The 16,797-nt window shown below is 42.0% G+C and overlaps 1 protein-coding gene across 1 annotated transcript in view; it reads left to right on the top strand.

Annotated features, from left to right (window-relative positions):
• The window catches only part of LOC311135218 (inactive serine protease PAMR1-like), a 56,928-nt gene that overhangs the window by 29,678 nt on the left and 10,453 nt on the right, over positions 1–16,797 (top strand). Inside the window, exons 4-8 of the mRNA XM_084169150.1 lie at positions 2,313–2,427; positions 5,423–5,640; positions 6,251–6,358; positions 16,075–16,245; positions 16,494–16,685. Of these exons, the coding sequence (XP_084025276.1) occupies positions 2,313–2,427; positions 5,423–5,640; positions 6,251–6,358; positions 16,075–16,245; positions 16,494–16,685 (804 nt within the window). The remainder of the gene's footprint in view (positions 1–2,312; positions 2,428–5,422; positions 5,641–6,250; positions 6,359–16,074; positions 16,246–16,493; positions 16,686–16,797) is intronic.

Genomic DNA, 16,797 nt, shown 5'->3' with positions numbered 1-16,797 from the left:
CGCCTGTATCTTTGTAGTGACTGGGTGTATTGATACACCATCCAAAGTGTAATTAATAACTGTACAATGCTCAAATGGATATTCAATATCTGTTTGTTTTTCTACCAATAGGTGCCCTTCTTTGCGACAGATTGGAAAACCTCTCTGGTCTTTGAGGTGGAATCTGTGCTTGAAATACACTGCTTGACTGAGGGAACTTACTGATAATTGTATGTGTGCGGTACATAGATGGGGTAGTCATTTAAAAATCATGTTAAACACTATTATTGCACACAGAGTGAGTCCGTGCAACGTATTATGTGACTTGTTAAGCACATTTTTACTCCTGTACTTACTTAAGCTTGCCATAACAAAATGGTTGAATACTTATTGACTCAAGACATTTCAGGTTTTCATTTTTAATTAATTTGCAAACATTTCTAAAAACATAATTCCACTTTGACATTATGGGGTATTGTGTGTAGAACTGCGTCACAAAATCTCAATTGAATCCATTTTAAATTCAGGCTGTAACACAACAAAATGTGACCGACCGGCTCAATTTGGTCTTATGTAGCAACATTTGAAATTGTGTTTTTTACATTGGATAAAAGTAAAGACTCAGAACTAGACAATGGTATATCATACACTACAGTTGAGGAACAATGGGGAAGTAATTCTGCTTTGAAAGTTGATACATTTGTAACCTCACTTTTGAGAAAATGCCCCTTGAATGTTTTGGTAAACCTACTGGAGAGCTCTTCTTTGTCTACACCCATTCAGCATTGTTCACACCCTCTTAAGCCTTAGCCCCACCCATCTCTTTAAGGATTCACATGTGAGGCCATGTACCAAACAATCAAAGATTTCAAGACTAAAGGCTGGTATATGCTACGTCTATTGACAGTTGTCGCAGTGACATCATTCTATTGTCATCCGACATCAAACTTGTCGTTGTTGTTATGAAAAAGTATAAACACCAAAACTACAGGCTGCATGACATCAGCAGCCTGGTGGTCCAAAATAGCATAACTAGTGTTATTTAACACCAAGAAATCCACCTGTTAAAAAATGTATTTAGTATATTTCAATCTAGCAAACCAGGCAACTAAAAGCAACTTTATAAACAATGTTTTGGTTAATTTCTAGCTTGTTAGCTAGCTAGCTAATGTTAAGTTAGCTGGCTAGCCAGTTCAAATAATGACCATATCATATAGCTGACAACGTCCTCACTTTAGCTCATTTCTCTTCATTATTACAGAAAAATAAACTCACTACAAGATCATTATTTACAAGTTAATGGCAAGCCAATTACAGAAAATAGCTTACGGGTATGAGTGTGACAGAATAAAAGCAGGGCATTCTACCGGATAATTTTTTTACTTGGACACTGTCTAGTTGTCCTAATTTGACTTTGGTGCAGTTCTTCACATTACCGTCTCTGGTAAACACATACTATATCAAATAAAATAAAAGTTGGTTTGTCACATGCACAGGATACAGAAGGTGTCGTGAAATGGTTACTTGCATAGTAGAGTCTTTTGTTTAGACATATAGCTAGCTAGCTAGCTAGCTAAATAATGAACCATAATCCCAACTCATAACATTACTAACCTGCATGAATCTGAAGGTAGCTAATCAACCATGTTCAATGTTACCTAGCTAGCTAACATTAGGCTATAACTAGCAATGCAAATGGCTCTGAGATACGAATAATATTACTACACAGATCATACACGCAACATTAGCTAACGAGCCAGCCAGCTAATGTTAGCTAGCTAGCGACTTTCTGACAAAATTAGAAATGTATAATATCTGAAAATGTAGCTAGCTAGACTACCTTACCCATATACATGGATGGACGATCCTCCCTCTCTGTCATGGATGCCATGGTTGCCCTTAGTTTGAAGATGTAATCCGGAGACAGGTGTTTTATACAACAGCCTTCTGTGTGTTCTTTTTTTGACTCCCTCTGCATATTTGCAATCAAGTAGCAGAATTTTCTCCATATCCTTAGCTATCATACTCTAAAAAAGTTTAAGTTCAAATGCCTCTCCTGTGAAATACTGAGGCGTGTCATATGCCTAGTTTCCTGAAACGAGTCAATAATGTGGAAAAAGTCAAGGGGTTTGAATACTTTCTGAAGGCACTGTATGAGCTACACAATACAATGATTCATTTATAATGAATGGAAACTGGCCAAATTATGTTTCAAATGAGCAATTAGTATGCTGTCTTAAAGTAACATATAATTACATCAAGAAATGAAAAGCCCATTGCATTGCATCATTATGTAAAGTGTGAGCTCTGAGTGGTTCTGTTCCTGTTTACAGAGTGTGGAGGAGTGATCCGTAAACGTCAGGGCCACATAGTTCTGGAGAGTTACCCCACCAACGCTCATTGTGAGTGGACCGTTCAGGTGGACCGACCATTCACCATCGACTTCAGGTGGGTGTGACCAACCGTGTATTTGACCTGGGTTGTCTCTAAACCTCAAGACCGAGTTAGTTCACTGAGCTAAAGCCTGGTGTCGCTAAATGACAGCTAGTTCTAGCTAGTCTAGCATTGTGAAACAATAAGTGTCACTTAGTCATAATTTCCTCTGACATGAAAGGGCTAGACTTTGGCCTCTCTGGTGACCATCTGTAATAGTTATTAATACTTGAACCATTTAAGACTAATTTAATTTCAGTTTTCACAATTCTGTGAGAGGTATTTCATGGACCAATGTCTAGACGAAGGTTGGAACCACTCCTAGTATTGAGGAAAAGTCCTTGCATTTCATTTATGTGATAACTTTCATTTTTTCCCAAAATACATACAACTTTTTTACAGGCAAGCATTTATTTGAGGGCTTTTACGATAAAAAAAAGCCACATTGAATATTGAACTGCATTCAGTCTGTTGGCAAATACGTAGTACATAGAGTAATAGCTTTGTGTGTTAAAATAAACAGATCCATAGTAAATAATGTTAAACTACACAACCATGACAAGCTCAGACAGCCAGGCCAAATCCATGATCAGATGACAAATGGATCTGCAAGCACAGTAAATAAATAAAACTGGTTTCCAGGCCCGCTTTGGGCTAGTCACACAACATGGTCTATCGACAGAAAGAGATTGATGAAACATCTCCAAGTGAAGAAATAAGGCCTCATACTGCTGTTTTCCGTCTTTTATGACATACAAGCCACAGAAACCATAAATGAAATAGTGCTCCTCTCTGTTTCATGTTGCTCTGCTCATAGTTGGACTAATGGAAAGTTATGAGTTTTGGCATCAGCCAGCGAAACCTTACTGGCAGGGCCATCTTGTATTTATTACTCACTACTCTTGTCTACATCCCTCTTATTTATTGCCGTACTAATGAATCTCACTTCACGCTCCACACAGGCAACAACACACTTAGCGAGTTACACAACAACACACGCTGCACGCCAAAACTTTTAAGGCATAAGATTTTCCTGAAAACAAAAACCCAGGGCCGATTAGCACAAGCCCCCTTGACCTAAGAGACTTTGATAACACTGGGGGAACTTGGTATTGTGACAAAGTCTGATTTAAAATATGAGGTAAAATTATCCTTTGTATGTCGAGCCAAAGATCTTAAATCTACCAATATAGAGCCAGGAGATATTCCTTGTTCTTTTTCCTCTTGTTCTGTAAGAGCTGACTGTAAACTCACACTCCTCTATCCAAATCCTTGTTTTCTGTATTCCCTGTACTGTTTCCAGCTGGTATCACTCACTGTGCTGTCCCACCACAAAACCAAGCTTGTTAATTAAAAGGACATATACCAATACGTTTTTCTCACCAATTATCCTATTCACTTTAACTCTCATTAAAACAGGTCCCAAAGCCACACAAACCTCTGGATGACCTTATATTCACAGAGAATGCTGACGAAGCGTGGTGGGAGTTGACATCAGTGTATTCACCAATCATACTATTTAGCTTGGCAGTGTGACTTTTTTAGTTAATAAGCGATAATACATCAATTACATTTCAACAACTCACAATCAATCACTTACAATCAGACCAGTGTTAATACAATCAATCACACACATGTACGTTTGCTTATGATCACTGATTCTAAAGAATGAGATGAGATGTTTACGGGCATCAAACACACATACCATTCATTTGTCACTGGGTTCAAAATATTCAAGGTACTTAAACTGTTTGGATATCTACTCTGATGGAAATCTGTGGGGATCCAGATTGAGTGTTAAGTGCAAATTTACTCTTAAAGTTAGGGTGAACACGTCAAGTATCCCTAAGATGTTTCTAATAGTGCTAAAGCTTGACTATTAATATAGCATCTGTTTTCTATATCTGGACTTGTGTTAACTCAAACATCCGTTCTTGTAAAAATGTATGTCTAAAATATGTTCTGTTTTTGCTGCCTGTGTCACTAACAATTGTGACGTCATATCTTACATTTTTCATCTTAGCTCAAGTGCATTATTGTCCCATTAGTTCCATACAGTAACAATTGTAGCTTTGTTGCCTCAAATTGGACAGCATTAGACTCAGCCATGATCTCAGCTGAAAGCCTTGCAGATGTCTTTTTTATAACGACTCTGATTTTTTTTTTTTTGCATTGATCTCTTTCACAGGCAAGAGAAGCAGAAAAAAGGTGACTGTATAAAAAAGTACTCATGAGTGTTACCTTGGTGAAAAGACACAATATCCATAATAGATTTTGCTTCCAACAGAATGGGAGGAAATTAATAATCACTGTTCCAATCACTACTGCTGGCTAGTAAAAGAGTCAGGGGTGTGAGATGGTGCCAGCCAGGTTGGCAGAGCCAGGAAAGCCAGGTAGGTGCTCCCTCTCACGGTTGCTCCAGGAAAACAAGGGCTCTAGCAGGAAAGAAAGATAATAGTCTCCCTACTCAGAGAGGAAAGGGGGCAACAACATGCAATAACATGCAATTTACATCATGTTTACCATATATACCAAGTGAGAAACCTCTTAATTGGTTTTATATGGAAAATCCAGGCCCGGCTACTGCAATAAAAACTTTCTGGCTGGAATAAACAGAGGAGTGACTGGATGACGGAATGGTATAAGTGACTAGCTAAAACAAAAACCGTGCCAATTGGCTGCCGTATGTCCACCTTTTAAATGTCACTGTAAGAGAATAGGTACGTTGTCAAAATACCTTATTTTTTTTACTTGCAATGTTTTAGCTGTAGACACATCTATTTCCAAGTTTATTCAAAGTGTGGAGATCTGTGTATGTGAATTTGTGTTGCAAACCAACCCCCCAAACCTCATACTCCCATTAGTACTTCACATTGAGGTAAACTGTCAATACCACTAAATAAACTCAGTTTACCTCTGCTACAGGTACAATAATTTAGAACAGTCTCCCTTGGCCACTTCTAACCATCTCCCTCCATCCCTCCCTCTCTCCCTCCCTCTCCACCCACAGGTTCGTGATGCTGAGCCTAGAGTTCGACCACTCCTGTCGCTACGACTACATCGAGGTGCGTGATGGTGACAGCATCAACTCTCGTGTGATTGGTCGGTTCTGTGGGAACAACAAGCCTGCTCCAATCCAGAGCTCTGGCAACTCCCTACACATCCTGTTTGTAGCCGATGGCTATAAGAACTTTGATGGCTTTTTCGCCACCTTCCAAGAAAGCTCAGGTAGGAACAGTACCTCCCAGAGTAGATTTAGTACCGAAAGTTGGCAAATTGATTAATAAGATCTGGGAATATATTGTGGTTTCAAATATCCCATCATAAGTTGGGAAAGTTGAGAAAAATACTTGAGCACCCCGGTAGCTACCTGAATGTTAACTTATGGCTGTTATGATAACTAAGCAGAGCACAACCTTATCAAACTCATTCCAGGGAACCCCTGCTTGGCAGCCTAACAGAGAAACCACTTAAGTACCAACTTAACCTGTCACTCAGCTCCTCATTCAAACCCAATCACCATGAACACACACAGTAACACAGTACTCCAAGCCAACTCCACTCAAGACAAAAAATACATACTGTAGGCTACTGTACATTTTGGGGATGGGTGTTGGAGAGCAGGCATGAATTTAAACACCAAAGTATTTTCTCACCTGTATACAGTTTATACATTTTTTGCCATATCCCCAAAATAAGGAATCCACTACAAACTTTGATTAGTGCAGATGAAGGGAGGGAGTGAGGAAAGCCTGCAATTATTTGTATATTTTTTAACTACTGTTATGTAGTCCATGTAATGTGTCTAAGCCTCCATTCTGCTCCTGTGTGTTTTCAGCATGCAGCTCCTCCCCCTGTCTCCATGATGGTACCTGTATCCTGGACACGTCCTACTCCTACCACTGTGCCTGTCTGGGCGGCTACACTGGTCAGAGGTGTGAGAATGGTGAGTACACTAAACTTTGGGTCAGACTATTCACAGAGGTGATGTGACTTGTGTTACTGGTGTCTGCCAGCTGTATAGTACAGTTAAAACAAAGACCTCAGACAACAAGCATGCAGAGTATCTATGTTGGAATTCTCCCATGACCATCTCTTCAGAGAGTCCCATTAGTGTTAACAACAGTGAGTGAGTCACCATCACTGATCCTCTAAGTCCCCGGCGGAGCCGGGAAATGTTTGTTCCCTTGGACTGTCGGCGTGCAGCAGTGAAAACTCATTTGAATCTGCTGGGGACTTGCAAACTATTAAATGTATAAGATGAGACATGTTCATTGTTGTCACGGGGAAAGGTCCGATGGATACCTTCATTTGTGAAAAATGTATTGAACTTCATGCAGCTAAAGAAAGGATTATTACACTTCAAGAAGAAATAAAACATTTGACAAAGCGCCTTGAACTGAATAAGGATTCCATGAGACTATCAACATCTTTAAATGCTTCCTATGAAAACAACCAAGAGGATCATAATGGGACCTTCCTGGACCATGATCACTTTCCGCCACTGAACTCCTCTACTAGCTTGAACCAGAAAATGGCTGCTCACTGTTGGACTCCAGGTGAGCGTAAATGGATGCATGTCGGAACCAGAAAGAAAGAGAATAATTATTGTCGGCGCGCCTTCCTTCTTTCCCCGCGTCCGGACTTAAGACTTTCAAATCACTTTGAGCCCCTGTACCAGCTGTCTTCTGCCGGGGGCTTGGGTGTTCCCTCCATCCTGTCATAGTCAATCAACTGCCTGGCCACAGCCTGGACCACCGTGGCCCCCCTCTGCTGGGCCGTGCTCTCTGGATCAGAGCTCTGTCCCTTTGGCGGTTGTGGCCTGCATGCAGCCAGCGTCTCAGCAACCCTCTTCTCAGGTGAGTTCTGTGGCTCTGGCCTCGCAATCTGCTTCGACACACGGCAGAGGCCGGATCATTCCGGCGATTGTGATAGAGTTCGATGGTGAGGAACATATCTGTACCTGGGGCAAAGACTTTGTGTTTTCCTGGGGCAAAAGTTCAGGATATCACCAAGTTGCTTCCCGAGGCTGTGAGTCAGTCTGTCATGGTTCATGTGGGGTCAAATGACATTATGAAGGGCAGCTCAGAACAGCTGAAGATGGATTTTAAAGAACTGATTGGGTCTCTACTTGACACCAACAAATGCCCCATAATATCTTGCCCTCTGCCCTCCCTAAATCGTGACATTGAACGGTTCAGCAGACTTTTAGCCCTCCACAACTGGCTACGAGACTATTGCAGCTCTGTGGGTGTAACATTTATTGACAATTTTGATACCTTCTGGAAACAAAGCTCATATTATAAGGAGGATGGGATCCACCCAAATAATTTGGGTTCCTGGATACTTTCACAGCATTATAAGGCTGCGTTGAGACAATGAGTTATCAATGTCCTAAATCCAGCTCATTTAATCCCTACCATTGTGTCGCTGAGTTGTCATAATGTACATTATATAATAATAATATAATAATATGCCATTTAGCAGGCGCTTTTATCCAAAGCGACTTACAGTCATGTGTGCATACATTTTTACATATTATCCTAGGGGCGATGAAAGACACAATGTAAATAACCTCATTTATGTCCCTCTTACTGCCCAGAATGCCTCTGCTGATCCTACAGCTATTGTATGCAGTAATCATATGCCTATGAACCAGAGTAATACTGTTAGCACTGAGGTGGTGTGCCCTAGTAGGAAGTCCACTGTGTGCAGCTCACCCTGCACTAATAAAAATAACCTGAGTATGTCTACCTCTGCTAAGCTTCCCAGTAAAGCAGGAAAAATAATCAAGCATCCCAGAAAAGTGTTAAAAATAGCCCACGTTAACATATGTAGCTTAAGAAACAAGGTTCATGAAATCAATAATTTGCTAGTAACAGATGACATTCCTATTCTGACTATCTCTGAAACTCACTTAGATAATACCTTTGATGATACAGTGGTAGCAATACAAGGTTATAACATTTACAGAAAATACAGAAATGCCAATGGGGGCGGTGTTGCGGTCTATGTTCAGTATCACATTGCTGTAAAGCTTAGAGAGGATCTCGTGTTAAATACTGTTGAAGTAATATGTCTACAGGTTCACCTGCCTCACCTAAAGCCCATTCTGGTGGGAAGCTGCTATAGACCACCAAGTGCTAACAGTCAGTGTCTGGATAACATGTGTGAAATGCTTGATAATATATGTGATATCAATAGAGAGGTATACTTTATGGGTGATTTAAATATTGGCTGGCTTTCATCAGGCTGCCCACTCATGAGAAAGCTTCAAACTATAACTAGTACCTGCAACCTGGTTCAGGTTATCAATCAACCTACCAGGGTAGTTACAAACAGTACAGTAATGAAATCATCAACATGTATTGATCATATCTTTACTAATGCTGCAGAAATTTGTTAGAAAGTAGTATCCAAATTTATCAGATGTAGTGATCGCAATATAGTAGCCATACAGTGGGGAAAAAAAGCATTTAGTCAGCCACCAATTGTGCAAGTTCTCCCACTTAAAAAGATGAGAGAGGCCTGTAATTTTCATCATAGGTACACGTCAACTATGACAGACAAAAAGAGAAAAAAATATCCAGAAAATCACGTTGTAGGATTTTTAATGAATTTATTTGCAAATTATGGTGGAAAATAAGTATTTGGTCAATAACAAAAGTTTCTCAATACTTTGTTATATACCCATTGTTGGCAATGACACAGGTCAAACGTTTTCTGTAAGTCTTCACAAGGTTTTCACACACTGTTGCTGGTATTTTGGCCCATTCCTCCATGCAGATCTCCTCTAGAGCCGTGATGTTTTGGGGCTGTCGCTGGGCAACACGGACTTTCAACTCCCTCCAAAGATTTTCTATGGGGTTGAGATCTGGAGACTGGCTAGGCCACTCCAGGACCTTGAAATGCTTCTTACGAAGCCACTCCTTCGTTGCCCGGGCGGTGTGTTTGGGATCATTGTCATGCTGAAAGACCCAGCCACGTTTCATCTTCAATGCCCTTGCTGATGGAAGGAGGTTTTCACTCAAAATCTCACGATACATGGCCCCATTCATTCTTTCCTATACACGGATCAGTCGTCCTGGTCCCTTTGCAGAAAAACAGCCCCAAAGCATGATGTTTCCACCCCCATGCTTCACAGTAGGTATGGTGTTCTTTGGATGCAACTCAGCATTCTTTGTCCTCCAAACACGACGAGTTGAGTTTTTACCAAAAAGTTATATTTTGGTTTCATCTGACCATATGACATTCTCCCAATCCTCTTCTGGATCATCCAAATGCACTCTAGCAAACTTCAGACGGGCCTGGACATGTACTGGCTTAAACAGGGGGACATGTCTGGCACTGCAGGATTTGAGTCCCTGGCGGCGTAGTGTGTTACTGATGGTAGGCTTTGTTACTTTGGTCCCAGCTCTCTGCAGGTCATTCACTAGGTCCCCCCGTGTGGTTCTGGGATTTTTGCTCACCGTTCTTGTGATCATTTTGACCCCACAGGGTGAGATCTTGCGTGGAGCCCCAGATCGAGGGAGATTATCAGTGGTCTTGTATGTCTTCCATTTCCTAATATTTGCTCCCACAGTTGATTTCTTCAAACCAAGCTGCTTACCTATTGCAGATTCAGTCTTCCCAGCCTGGTGCAGGTCTACAATTTTGTTTCTGGTGTCCTTTGACAGCTCTTTGGTCTTGGCCATAGTGGAGTTTGGAGTGTGACTGTTTGAGGTTGTGGACAGGTGTCTTTTATACTGATAACAAGTTCAAACAGGTGCCATTAATACAGGTAACGAGTGGAGGACAGAGGAGCCTCTTAAAGAAGAAGTTACAGGTCTGTGAGAGCCAGAAATCTTGCTTGTTTGTAGGTGACCAAATACTTATTTTCCACCATAATATGCAAATAAATTCATAAAAAATCCTACAATGTGATTTTCTGGATTTTTTTTCTCTCAATTTGTCTGTCATAGTTGACGTGTACCTATGATGAAAATTACAGGCCTCTCTCATCTTTTTAAGTGGGAGAACTTGCACAATTGGTGGCTGACTAAATACTTTTTTCCCCCACTTTATCTAGGAAAACCAAAGTTCCAAAGGCTGTGCCTAATATTGTGTATAGGAGGTCATATAAGACGTTTCGTAGTGATTCCTATGATGTTGATGTGAAGAATATTTGTTGGTCCTTGGTGTGTAAATGACGAGCAACCAGACGCTGCACTTGACACATTTATGAAATTGCTTATCCCAGTTACTAATAGGCATGCACCCATTAAGAAAATTACTGTAAAAACTGTTAAATCCCCATGGATTGATGAGGAATTGAAAAATGGTATGGTTGAGAGGGATGAGGCAAAAGAGATGTACAACCAATTGGCAAACGTACTGCAACTTGAGAAATCATGTGACTAAACTGAATAAATATTACAAGAAACTACACTATGAAACAAAGATAAATGACATAAAGAATGATAGTAAAAAGCTTTGGATCACCTTAAATGAAATCTTGGGCAAACTCCGCTCCATCATTCATTGAATCAGATGGCTCATTCATCACAAAACCCACTGATGTTGTCAACTACTTTAATTATTTTTTCATTGGCAATATTAGCAAACTTAGGCATGACATGCCAGCAACAAACCCTGACACTACACATCCAAGTATACCTGACCAAATTATGAATTGAATTGAATTCCTTAACCCTCCCGTTGTCCTAGGGTCAAAATGACCCGCCACTGTGTTGAACCAACTTTATTTAATTTGTATATTTTTTGGGTAATTTGTGAGAAGGAGGCAGTGATACTTTCTTTAAAGTCTCACTGCCTCCTTCTCACAAATTATCCCAAAAATATAAAAATTAAATAAAGTTGGTTCAACACAGTGGCGGGTCATTTTGACCCTAGGACAACGGGAGGGTTAAAGTAAGTGTGGAAGAGTTGAAAAAGTATTATTGTCGATCAACAATGACAAGCCTGACAACTTCAATGGAAAATTACTGAGGATAATAGCGGACGAAATTACCACTCCTATTTGCTATATCTTCAATTAAGCCTACTATAAAGTGTGTGCCCTCAGGCCTGGAGGGAAGCACAAGTTATTCCCCTACCTAAGAATAGTAAAGCCCCCTTTACTGGCTCAAATATCCGACCAATCAACCTGTTACCAACCCTTAGTAAACTTTTGAAAAAAATGGTGTTTAACAGATAAAATGCTATTTTACAGTAAACAAATTGACAACAGACTTTCAGCACGCTTATAGAGAAGGACATTCAACAAGCACAGCACTTACACAAATGACTGATGATTGGCTGAGAGAAATTGATGATAAAAAGATTGTGGGGGCTGTTTTGTTAGACTTCAGTGTGGCTTTTGACATTTTCGATCATAGTCTGTTGCTGGAAAAACGTATGTGTTATGGCTTTACACCCCCTGCTATATTGTGGATAAAGAGTTACCTGTCTAACAGAACACAGAGGGTGTTCTTTAATGGAAACCTCTCCAACAAAATCCAGGTAGAATCAGGAATTCCCCAGGGCAGCTGTCTAGGCCCCTTACTTTTTTCAATCTTTACTAACGACATGACACTGACTTTGAGTAAAGCCAGTGTGTCTATGTATGCGGATGACTCAACACTTTACACGTCAGCTACCACAGTGACTGAAATGACAGCAACACTTAACAAAGATCTGCAGTTAGTTTCAGAATGGGTGGCAAGGAATTAGTTAGTCCTAAATATTTCTAAAACTAAAAGCATTGTATTTGGGACAAATCATTCACTAAACCCTAAACCCCAACTTAATCTTCTAATGAATAATGTGGAAATTGAGCAAGTTGAGGAGACTGAATTGCATGGAGTAACCCTGGATTGTAAACTGTCAAGGTCAAAACATAGCTAGGATGGGGAGAAGTCTGTCTATAACAGCACTATCAACAAGGCAGGTCCTACAGGCCCTAGTTTTGTCGCACCTGGACTACTGTTCAGTTGTGTGGTCAGGTGCCACAAAGAGGGACTTAGGAAAATTGCAATTGGCTCAGAACAGAGCAGCACGGCTGGCCCTTGGATGTACACAGAGAGCTAATATTAATAATATGCATGTCTCCTGGCTCAAAGTGGTGGAGAGATTGACTTCATCACTACTTTGACATGTTGAATGCACCGAGCTGTCCATTTGAACTACTGGCACACAGCTCGGACACCCATGCATACCCCACAAGACCTGCCACCAGAGGTCTCTTCATAGTCCCCAAGTCAAGAACAGACTATGGGAGGCGCACAGTACTACATTTACGTCATTTAGCAGACGCTCTTATCCAGAGCGACTTACAGTTAGTGAGTGCATACATTTATTTTTATTTTTCATACTGGCCCCCCGTGGGAATCGAACCCACAACCCTGCCGTTGCAAACGCCATGCTCTACCAACTGAGCTACATCCCTGCCGGCCATTCCCTCCCCTATCCTGGACGACGCTGGGCCAATTGTGCGCCGCCCATTGGGTCTCCCTGTCGCGGCCGGCTACGACAGAGCCTGAATTCGAACCAGGATCTCTAGTGGCACAGCTAGCACTGCGATGCAGTGCCTTAGACCACTGCGCCACTCGGGAGAGTGGCGCAGTGGTCTAAGGCATAGAGCCATGACTACATGGAACTCTAGTCCACATCAAGTAACTCATGCCAGCAGTAAAATTAGATTTAAAACACAAAATACACCTTATGGAACAGCGGGGACTGTGAAGCAACACAAACATAGACACATGCATACAAACACACAATAACATACGCACTATACACAAATGTACACATGGATTTTGTGTTATAGATATGTGGTAGTAGAGTAGAGGCCTGAGGGTACACACTTAATATGTTGTGAAATCTGTTATGAATGTATTGTAATGTTTTTTAAATGTATAACTACCTTAATTTTGTTGGACCCCAGGAAGAGTAGCTGCTGCCTTGGCAGCACATAATAAATACAAATACAAAATATCCATATTCCCTACTGGTTATCTCCCTCTCTAGCCCTGGGCAATCAGCTGCTGGGGGAAACTGTGTCCAATGTCGACAGATGGACCATAAATTACTATGACCACCTGACAGAATTCTGACTTCTTGAAACTACACCTCACCGTCTAAGTTTACTGTATGAATGGATAGTAAACGTCTTCAAGAGAAAGACAGACTGAGAGCGAATGACGAGAGCGAGAGGGAGAGGCAGAGAGGAAGAGAGAGACAGGGCGAGAGATAGAGAATTATAGATTTGGGCAAATGGAAAATGAGTGAGCAAGACTAAGCTAGGCTAAGCTTCCCTCAGCCCATCTGAATGTCACGCCCTGGCTCTGGGGACTCTTTAATGTTGAGCCAGGGTGTGTAGTGTCTATGTTGTATTTTCTATGTTTCGTTCTAGTTCGTGTTTTCTATGTTGGCCAGGGTGGTTCCCAATCAGAGGCAGCTGATTCTCGTTGTCTCTGATTGGGAACCATACTTAGGCAGCCGGTTGGCACTAGTTATTTGTGGGATCTTGTTCCGTAAGGTTTGTTTTGGTGTGTTAACCTAGGACTTCACGTATCGTTTGGTTTGTTGTTTTTTCGTGTGGTGTACTGAAATAAAAGATGTACGCATATCACGCTGCGCCTTGGTCTGCCTCTTACGACGATCGTGACACTGAATCTGGGGCAGTCACCTGCCTGCCAACCAAATCGTGCCAGGCAGCCCCCTACTTTATCCTGAGAGGGCTCCAACAGGGCCCTGTATAGCTGAAGCTCCTTCTGTCCACAGCTACACAACAACCCTGCTTCTTTATGGCCGTCTGGACTCAGGCCTGGGTTTCCTTACCCACCTTCACACCCCTCCCCTCCACCCCGCCCTCCCACTGTTTACCCTGTGAAAACAGCCTGGCCAAGAGCCTTGTCGTTTTTTCAGGGCTAACCTTTAGTCTATACAACTAATGTTGAAACAAACCTGCCTCTATAATATGAGGCAGCTTTTCCATTGGATGAGAGGCGCTCATAAAACGCATTGGAGAAGTGGAGGGATGGAATTTCGTACTTGTTGTTCGTTCATCTGGTATTCCCGTGAGGAGGGCTGGACTGCTCGTTTGTGAGGTAGATTTAGGATAACACTAATGTCGTATACAACCTTTGTCAGAATAACATGATTTCAAGAAAGGATTCTTTCCTAACTTTCTGTATATTTCCGATGCAGTCTTTATTTTAGACTAAGAATATTGAACCATAGTTTCCGAGGCGTTGACAGGACTTAGTGGTGAATTAATTGTGCTTCTTTAATCATAACATCCTCTGTTAGCATTCCTTCATAATGGCCCTATGACTCATCCCAGTAGAGAGAGCCCAGTAGGAGATATACTGGTGGAGAGAGAGAGACAGACAGACAGACAGACAGACAGACAGACAGACAGACAGACAGACAGACAGACAGACAGACAGACAGACAGACAGACAGACAGACAGACAGACAGACAGACAGACAGACAGACAGACAGACGGATGGATGGACAGACAGATGGATGGACAGACAGACAGACACTGGGACGGGAGGACTGGGGTGTGGGCAAACAGAGGATTTGATAGGCTCTCAATTCAACATCCCTCCACATTTTAGCTTTTTTTTAAACATTTTTTATTTTCAATGTCTGGAATTCCAAGCTAATTCCCCCTGTCCCATCCCACATGCGGCTCGACTGAAGGGTGGAAATGCTGGAAGGCAGGGAGACAGTGATTATAGGGAGGGTTCCTCTGATGGTTTTGGACCACACTTCTGTCAGACCATGGCCAGAGAGAGGGAGAGAGGCACGGGGCTGGTCCTGCAATCCTCTGCCCCAATAGCCACAGTATGGCCAGAGTGATATAGCATGAACATAATACGTTTGTGTAGGTGTGTGTAAGTGTATGTAGGTGTATGCATGTGTTTGTGCAGATATGTGTGTGCTTGGTATTTAGCTTCGTTCCGGATCAGAGAGAGGGGACCCAATGGTGAACTACAACTTGATGAGTGCTATTTGTGTCAATCAAATACTCTGTTTCACAGTCGGGCATTGTCTGAACATTTACACACTATTCCATTCCACTCGACCAACCCAAGCCACATGCTACTAACCCACATCATAAAAACAACCAGTACCTTGGAAAATGGAACAGTTTAACTAAAGCATATTTTTACTGGGAGTGTTCTATTTATTCCTCCGTTACAGACAATGTGTTAGCATCCCCATGTGAGCTGTTCACACTTTTTCCAAGCCTGCTGAAATTATCTATTAATGAGGCAGTAAGATGTGGAGGCTATATTTATAAACTTCTAGCTGCTCAAAGAGGTCATTCTGAGGAGGAAGAATGGGTTTGTGAGCTGTGAACTGGGTTCGGAGAGCCCTGAAGCTGTAGGTGGCTGTTCAGAAGGAGGTGTGTTAACACCTAATATCGCACAGCAGTAAACGCACTGAAGGTTATGTGAGCAGTAGCTGTGTGGTCTATTCTGACGAAGTGGGATGAAGTTGTGTTTAGGGCTGGCAGAAGATTGTTAGCATTATAGTGGACAGAAGACAAAACACTGTAACAATGTGTTCAGAATGTGTGAGGAGGGTTGTTTATATATGACTGTGTGTAGCACTACATTCTGAGGTCTCTCTAATGTCTTTGTACATATGTTTTTGTGTCCTTCCAGTTGTAGGGTGCAGGAGGCCCCCAGTACCTGTCCATGGCTCCACAGAGGGGGTATTCCATCACTCAGGGGCACGAGTCACGTTCCGCTGTGACCCTGGGTTCGAGCTGAGGGGGATCCGCACCGCCATCTGCCTCCGGGATGGCAGCTGGAGCGCACCTGTCCCTCAATGTGGTAAGAGGCCAGAGAGAAAGAGGCACAGCACAATGCACAATTTAGATGCTTACTGAAAAATCCAACCTGATTGACCTTAGTGACCTTGACACTGTAGGTTTGTTTTATACAATACCATTTGAGACATGTGAACACAACAGCTCCTCTAAGGAATAAACATATTTACAACTCATCTGCAAATTCAATAGCGTCTGACAATCTGAATCCCAGCTTCACTGAGCCTACATGTTATCTGTGTTCCTCTGCAGTGCCTATGGTGAAATTCTGTGCCATCCCAGCCAAGCCTGTCCATGGAGACCACTTCCTTGTGTACGGGCCCAATGACGTCATCATAGCCCTACAGTACCTGTGCTACCGGCCCTACAAGCTGAGCGGGACGCACCAGAGGACCTGTTTGCCCAACAACACCTGGAGCGGAACACCCCCCACATGTGGCAAAGGTTAGGGTCAGAGCAAGGCATGATGGGAATCAGAGTTTGGAGACAGTGGGAACAGGTTTTGATAGACATCAAAGGTGGACCTACTATTATTAGGAATTACTATGTGCTACAT

Source organism: Coregonus lavaretus (assembly GCF_964263955.1).
Source record: "Coregonus lavaretus genome assembly, chromosome: 9".
In the NCBI taxonomy this organism is placed as follows: Eukaryota; Metazoa; Chordata; class Actinopteri; order Salmoniformes; family Salmonidae; genus Coregonus; species Coregonus lavaretus.
Note: the sequence above shows the minus strand (reverse complement) of the source record. Positions and strands in the feature narration are given on the sequence as shown.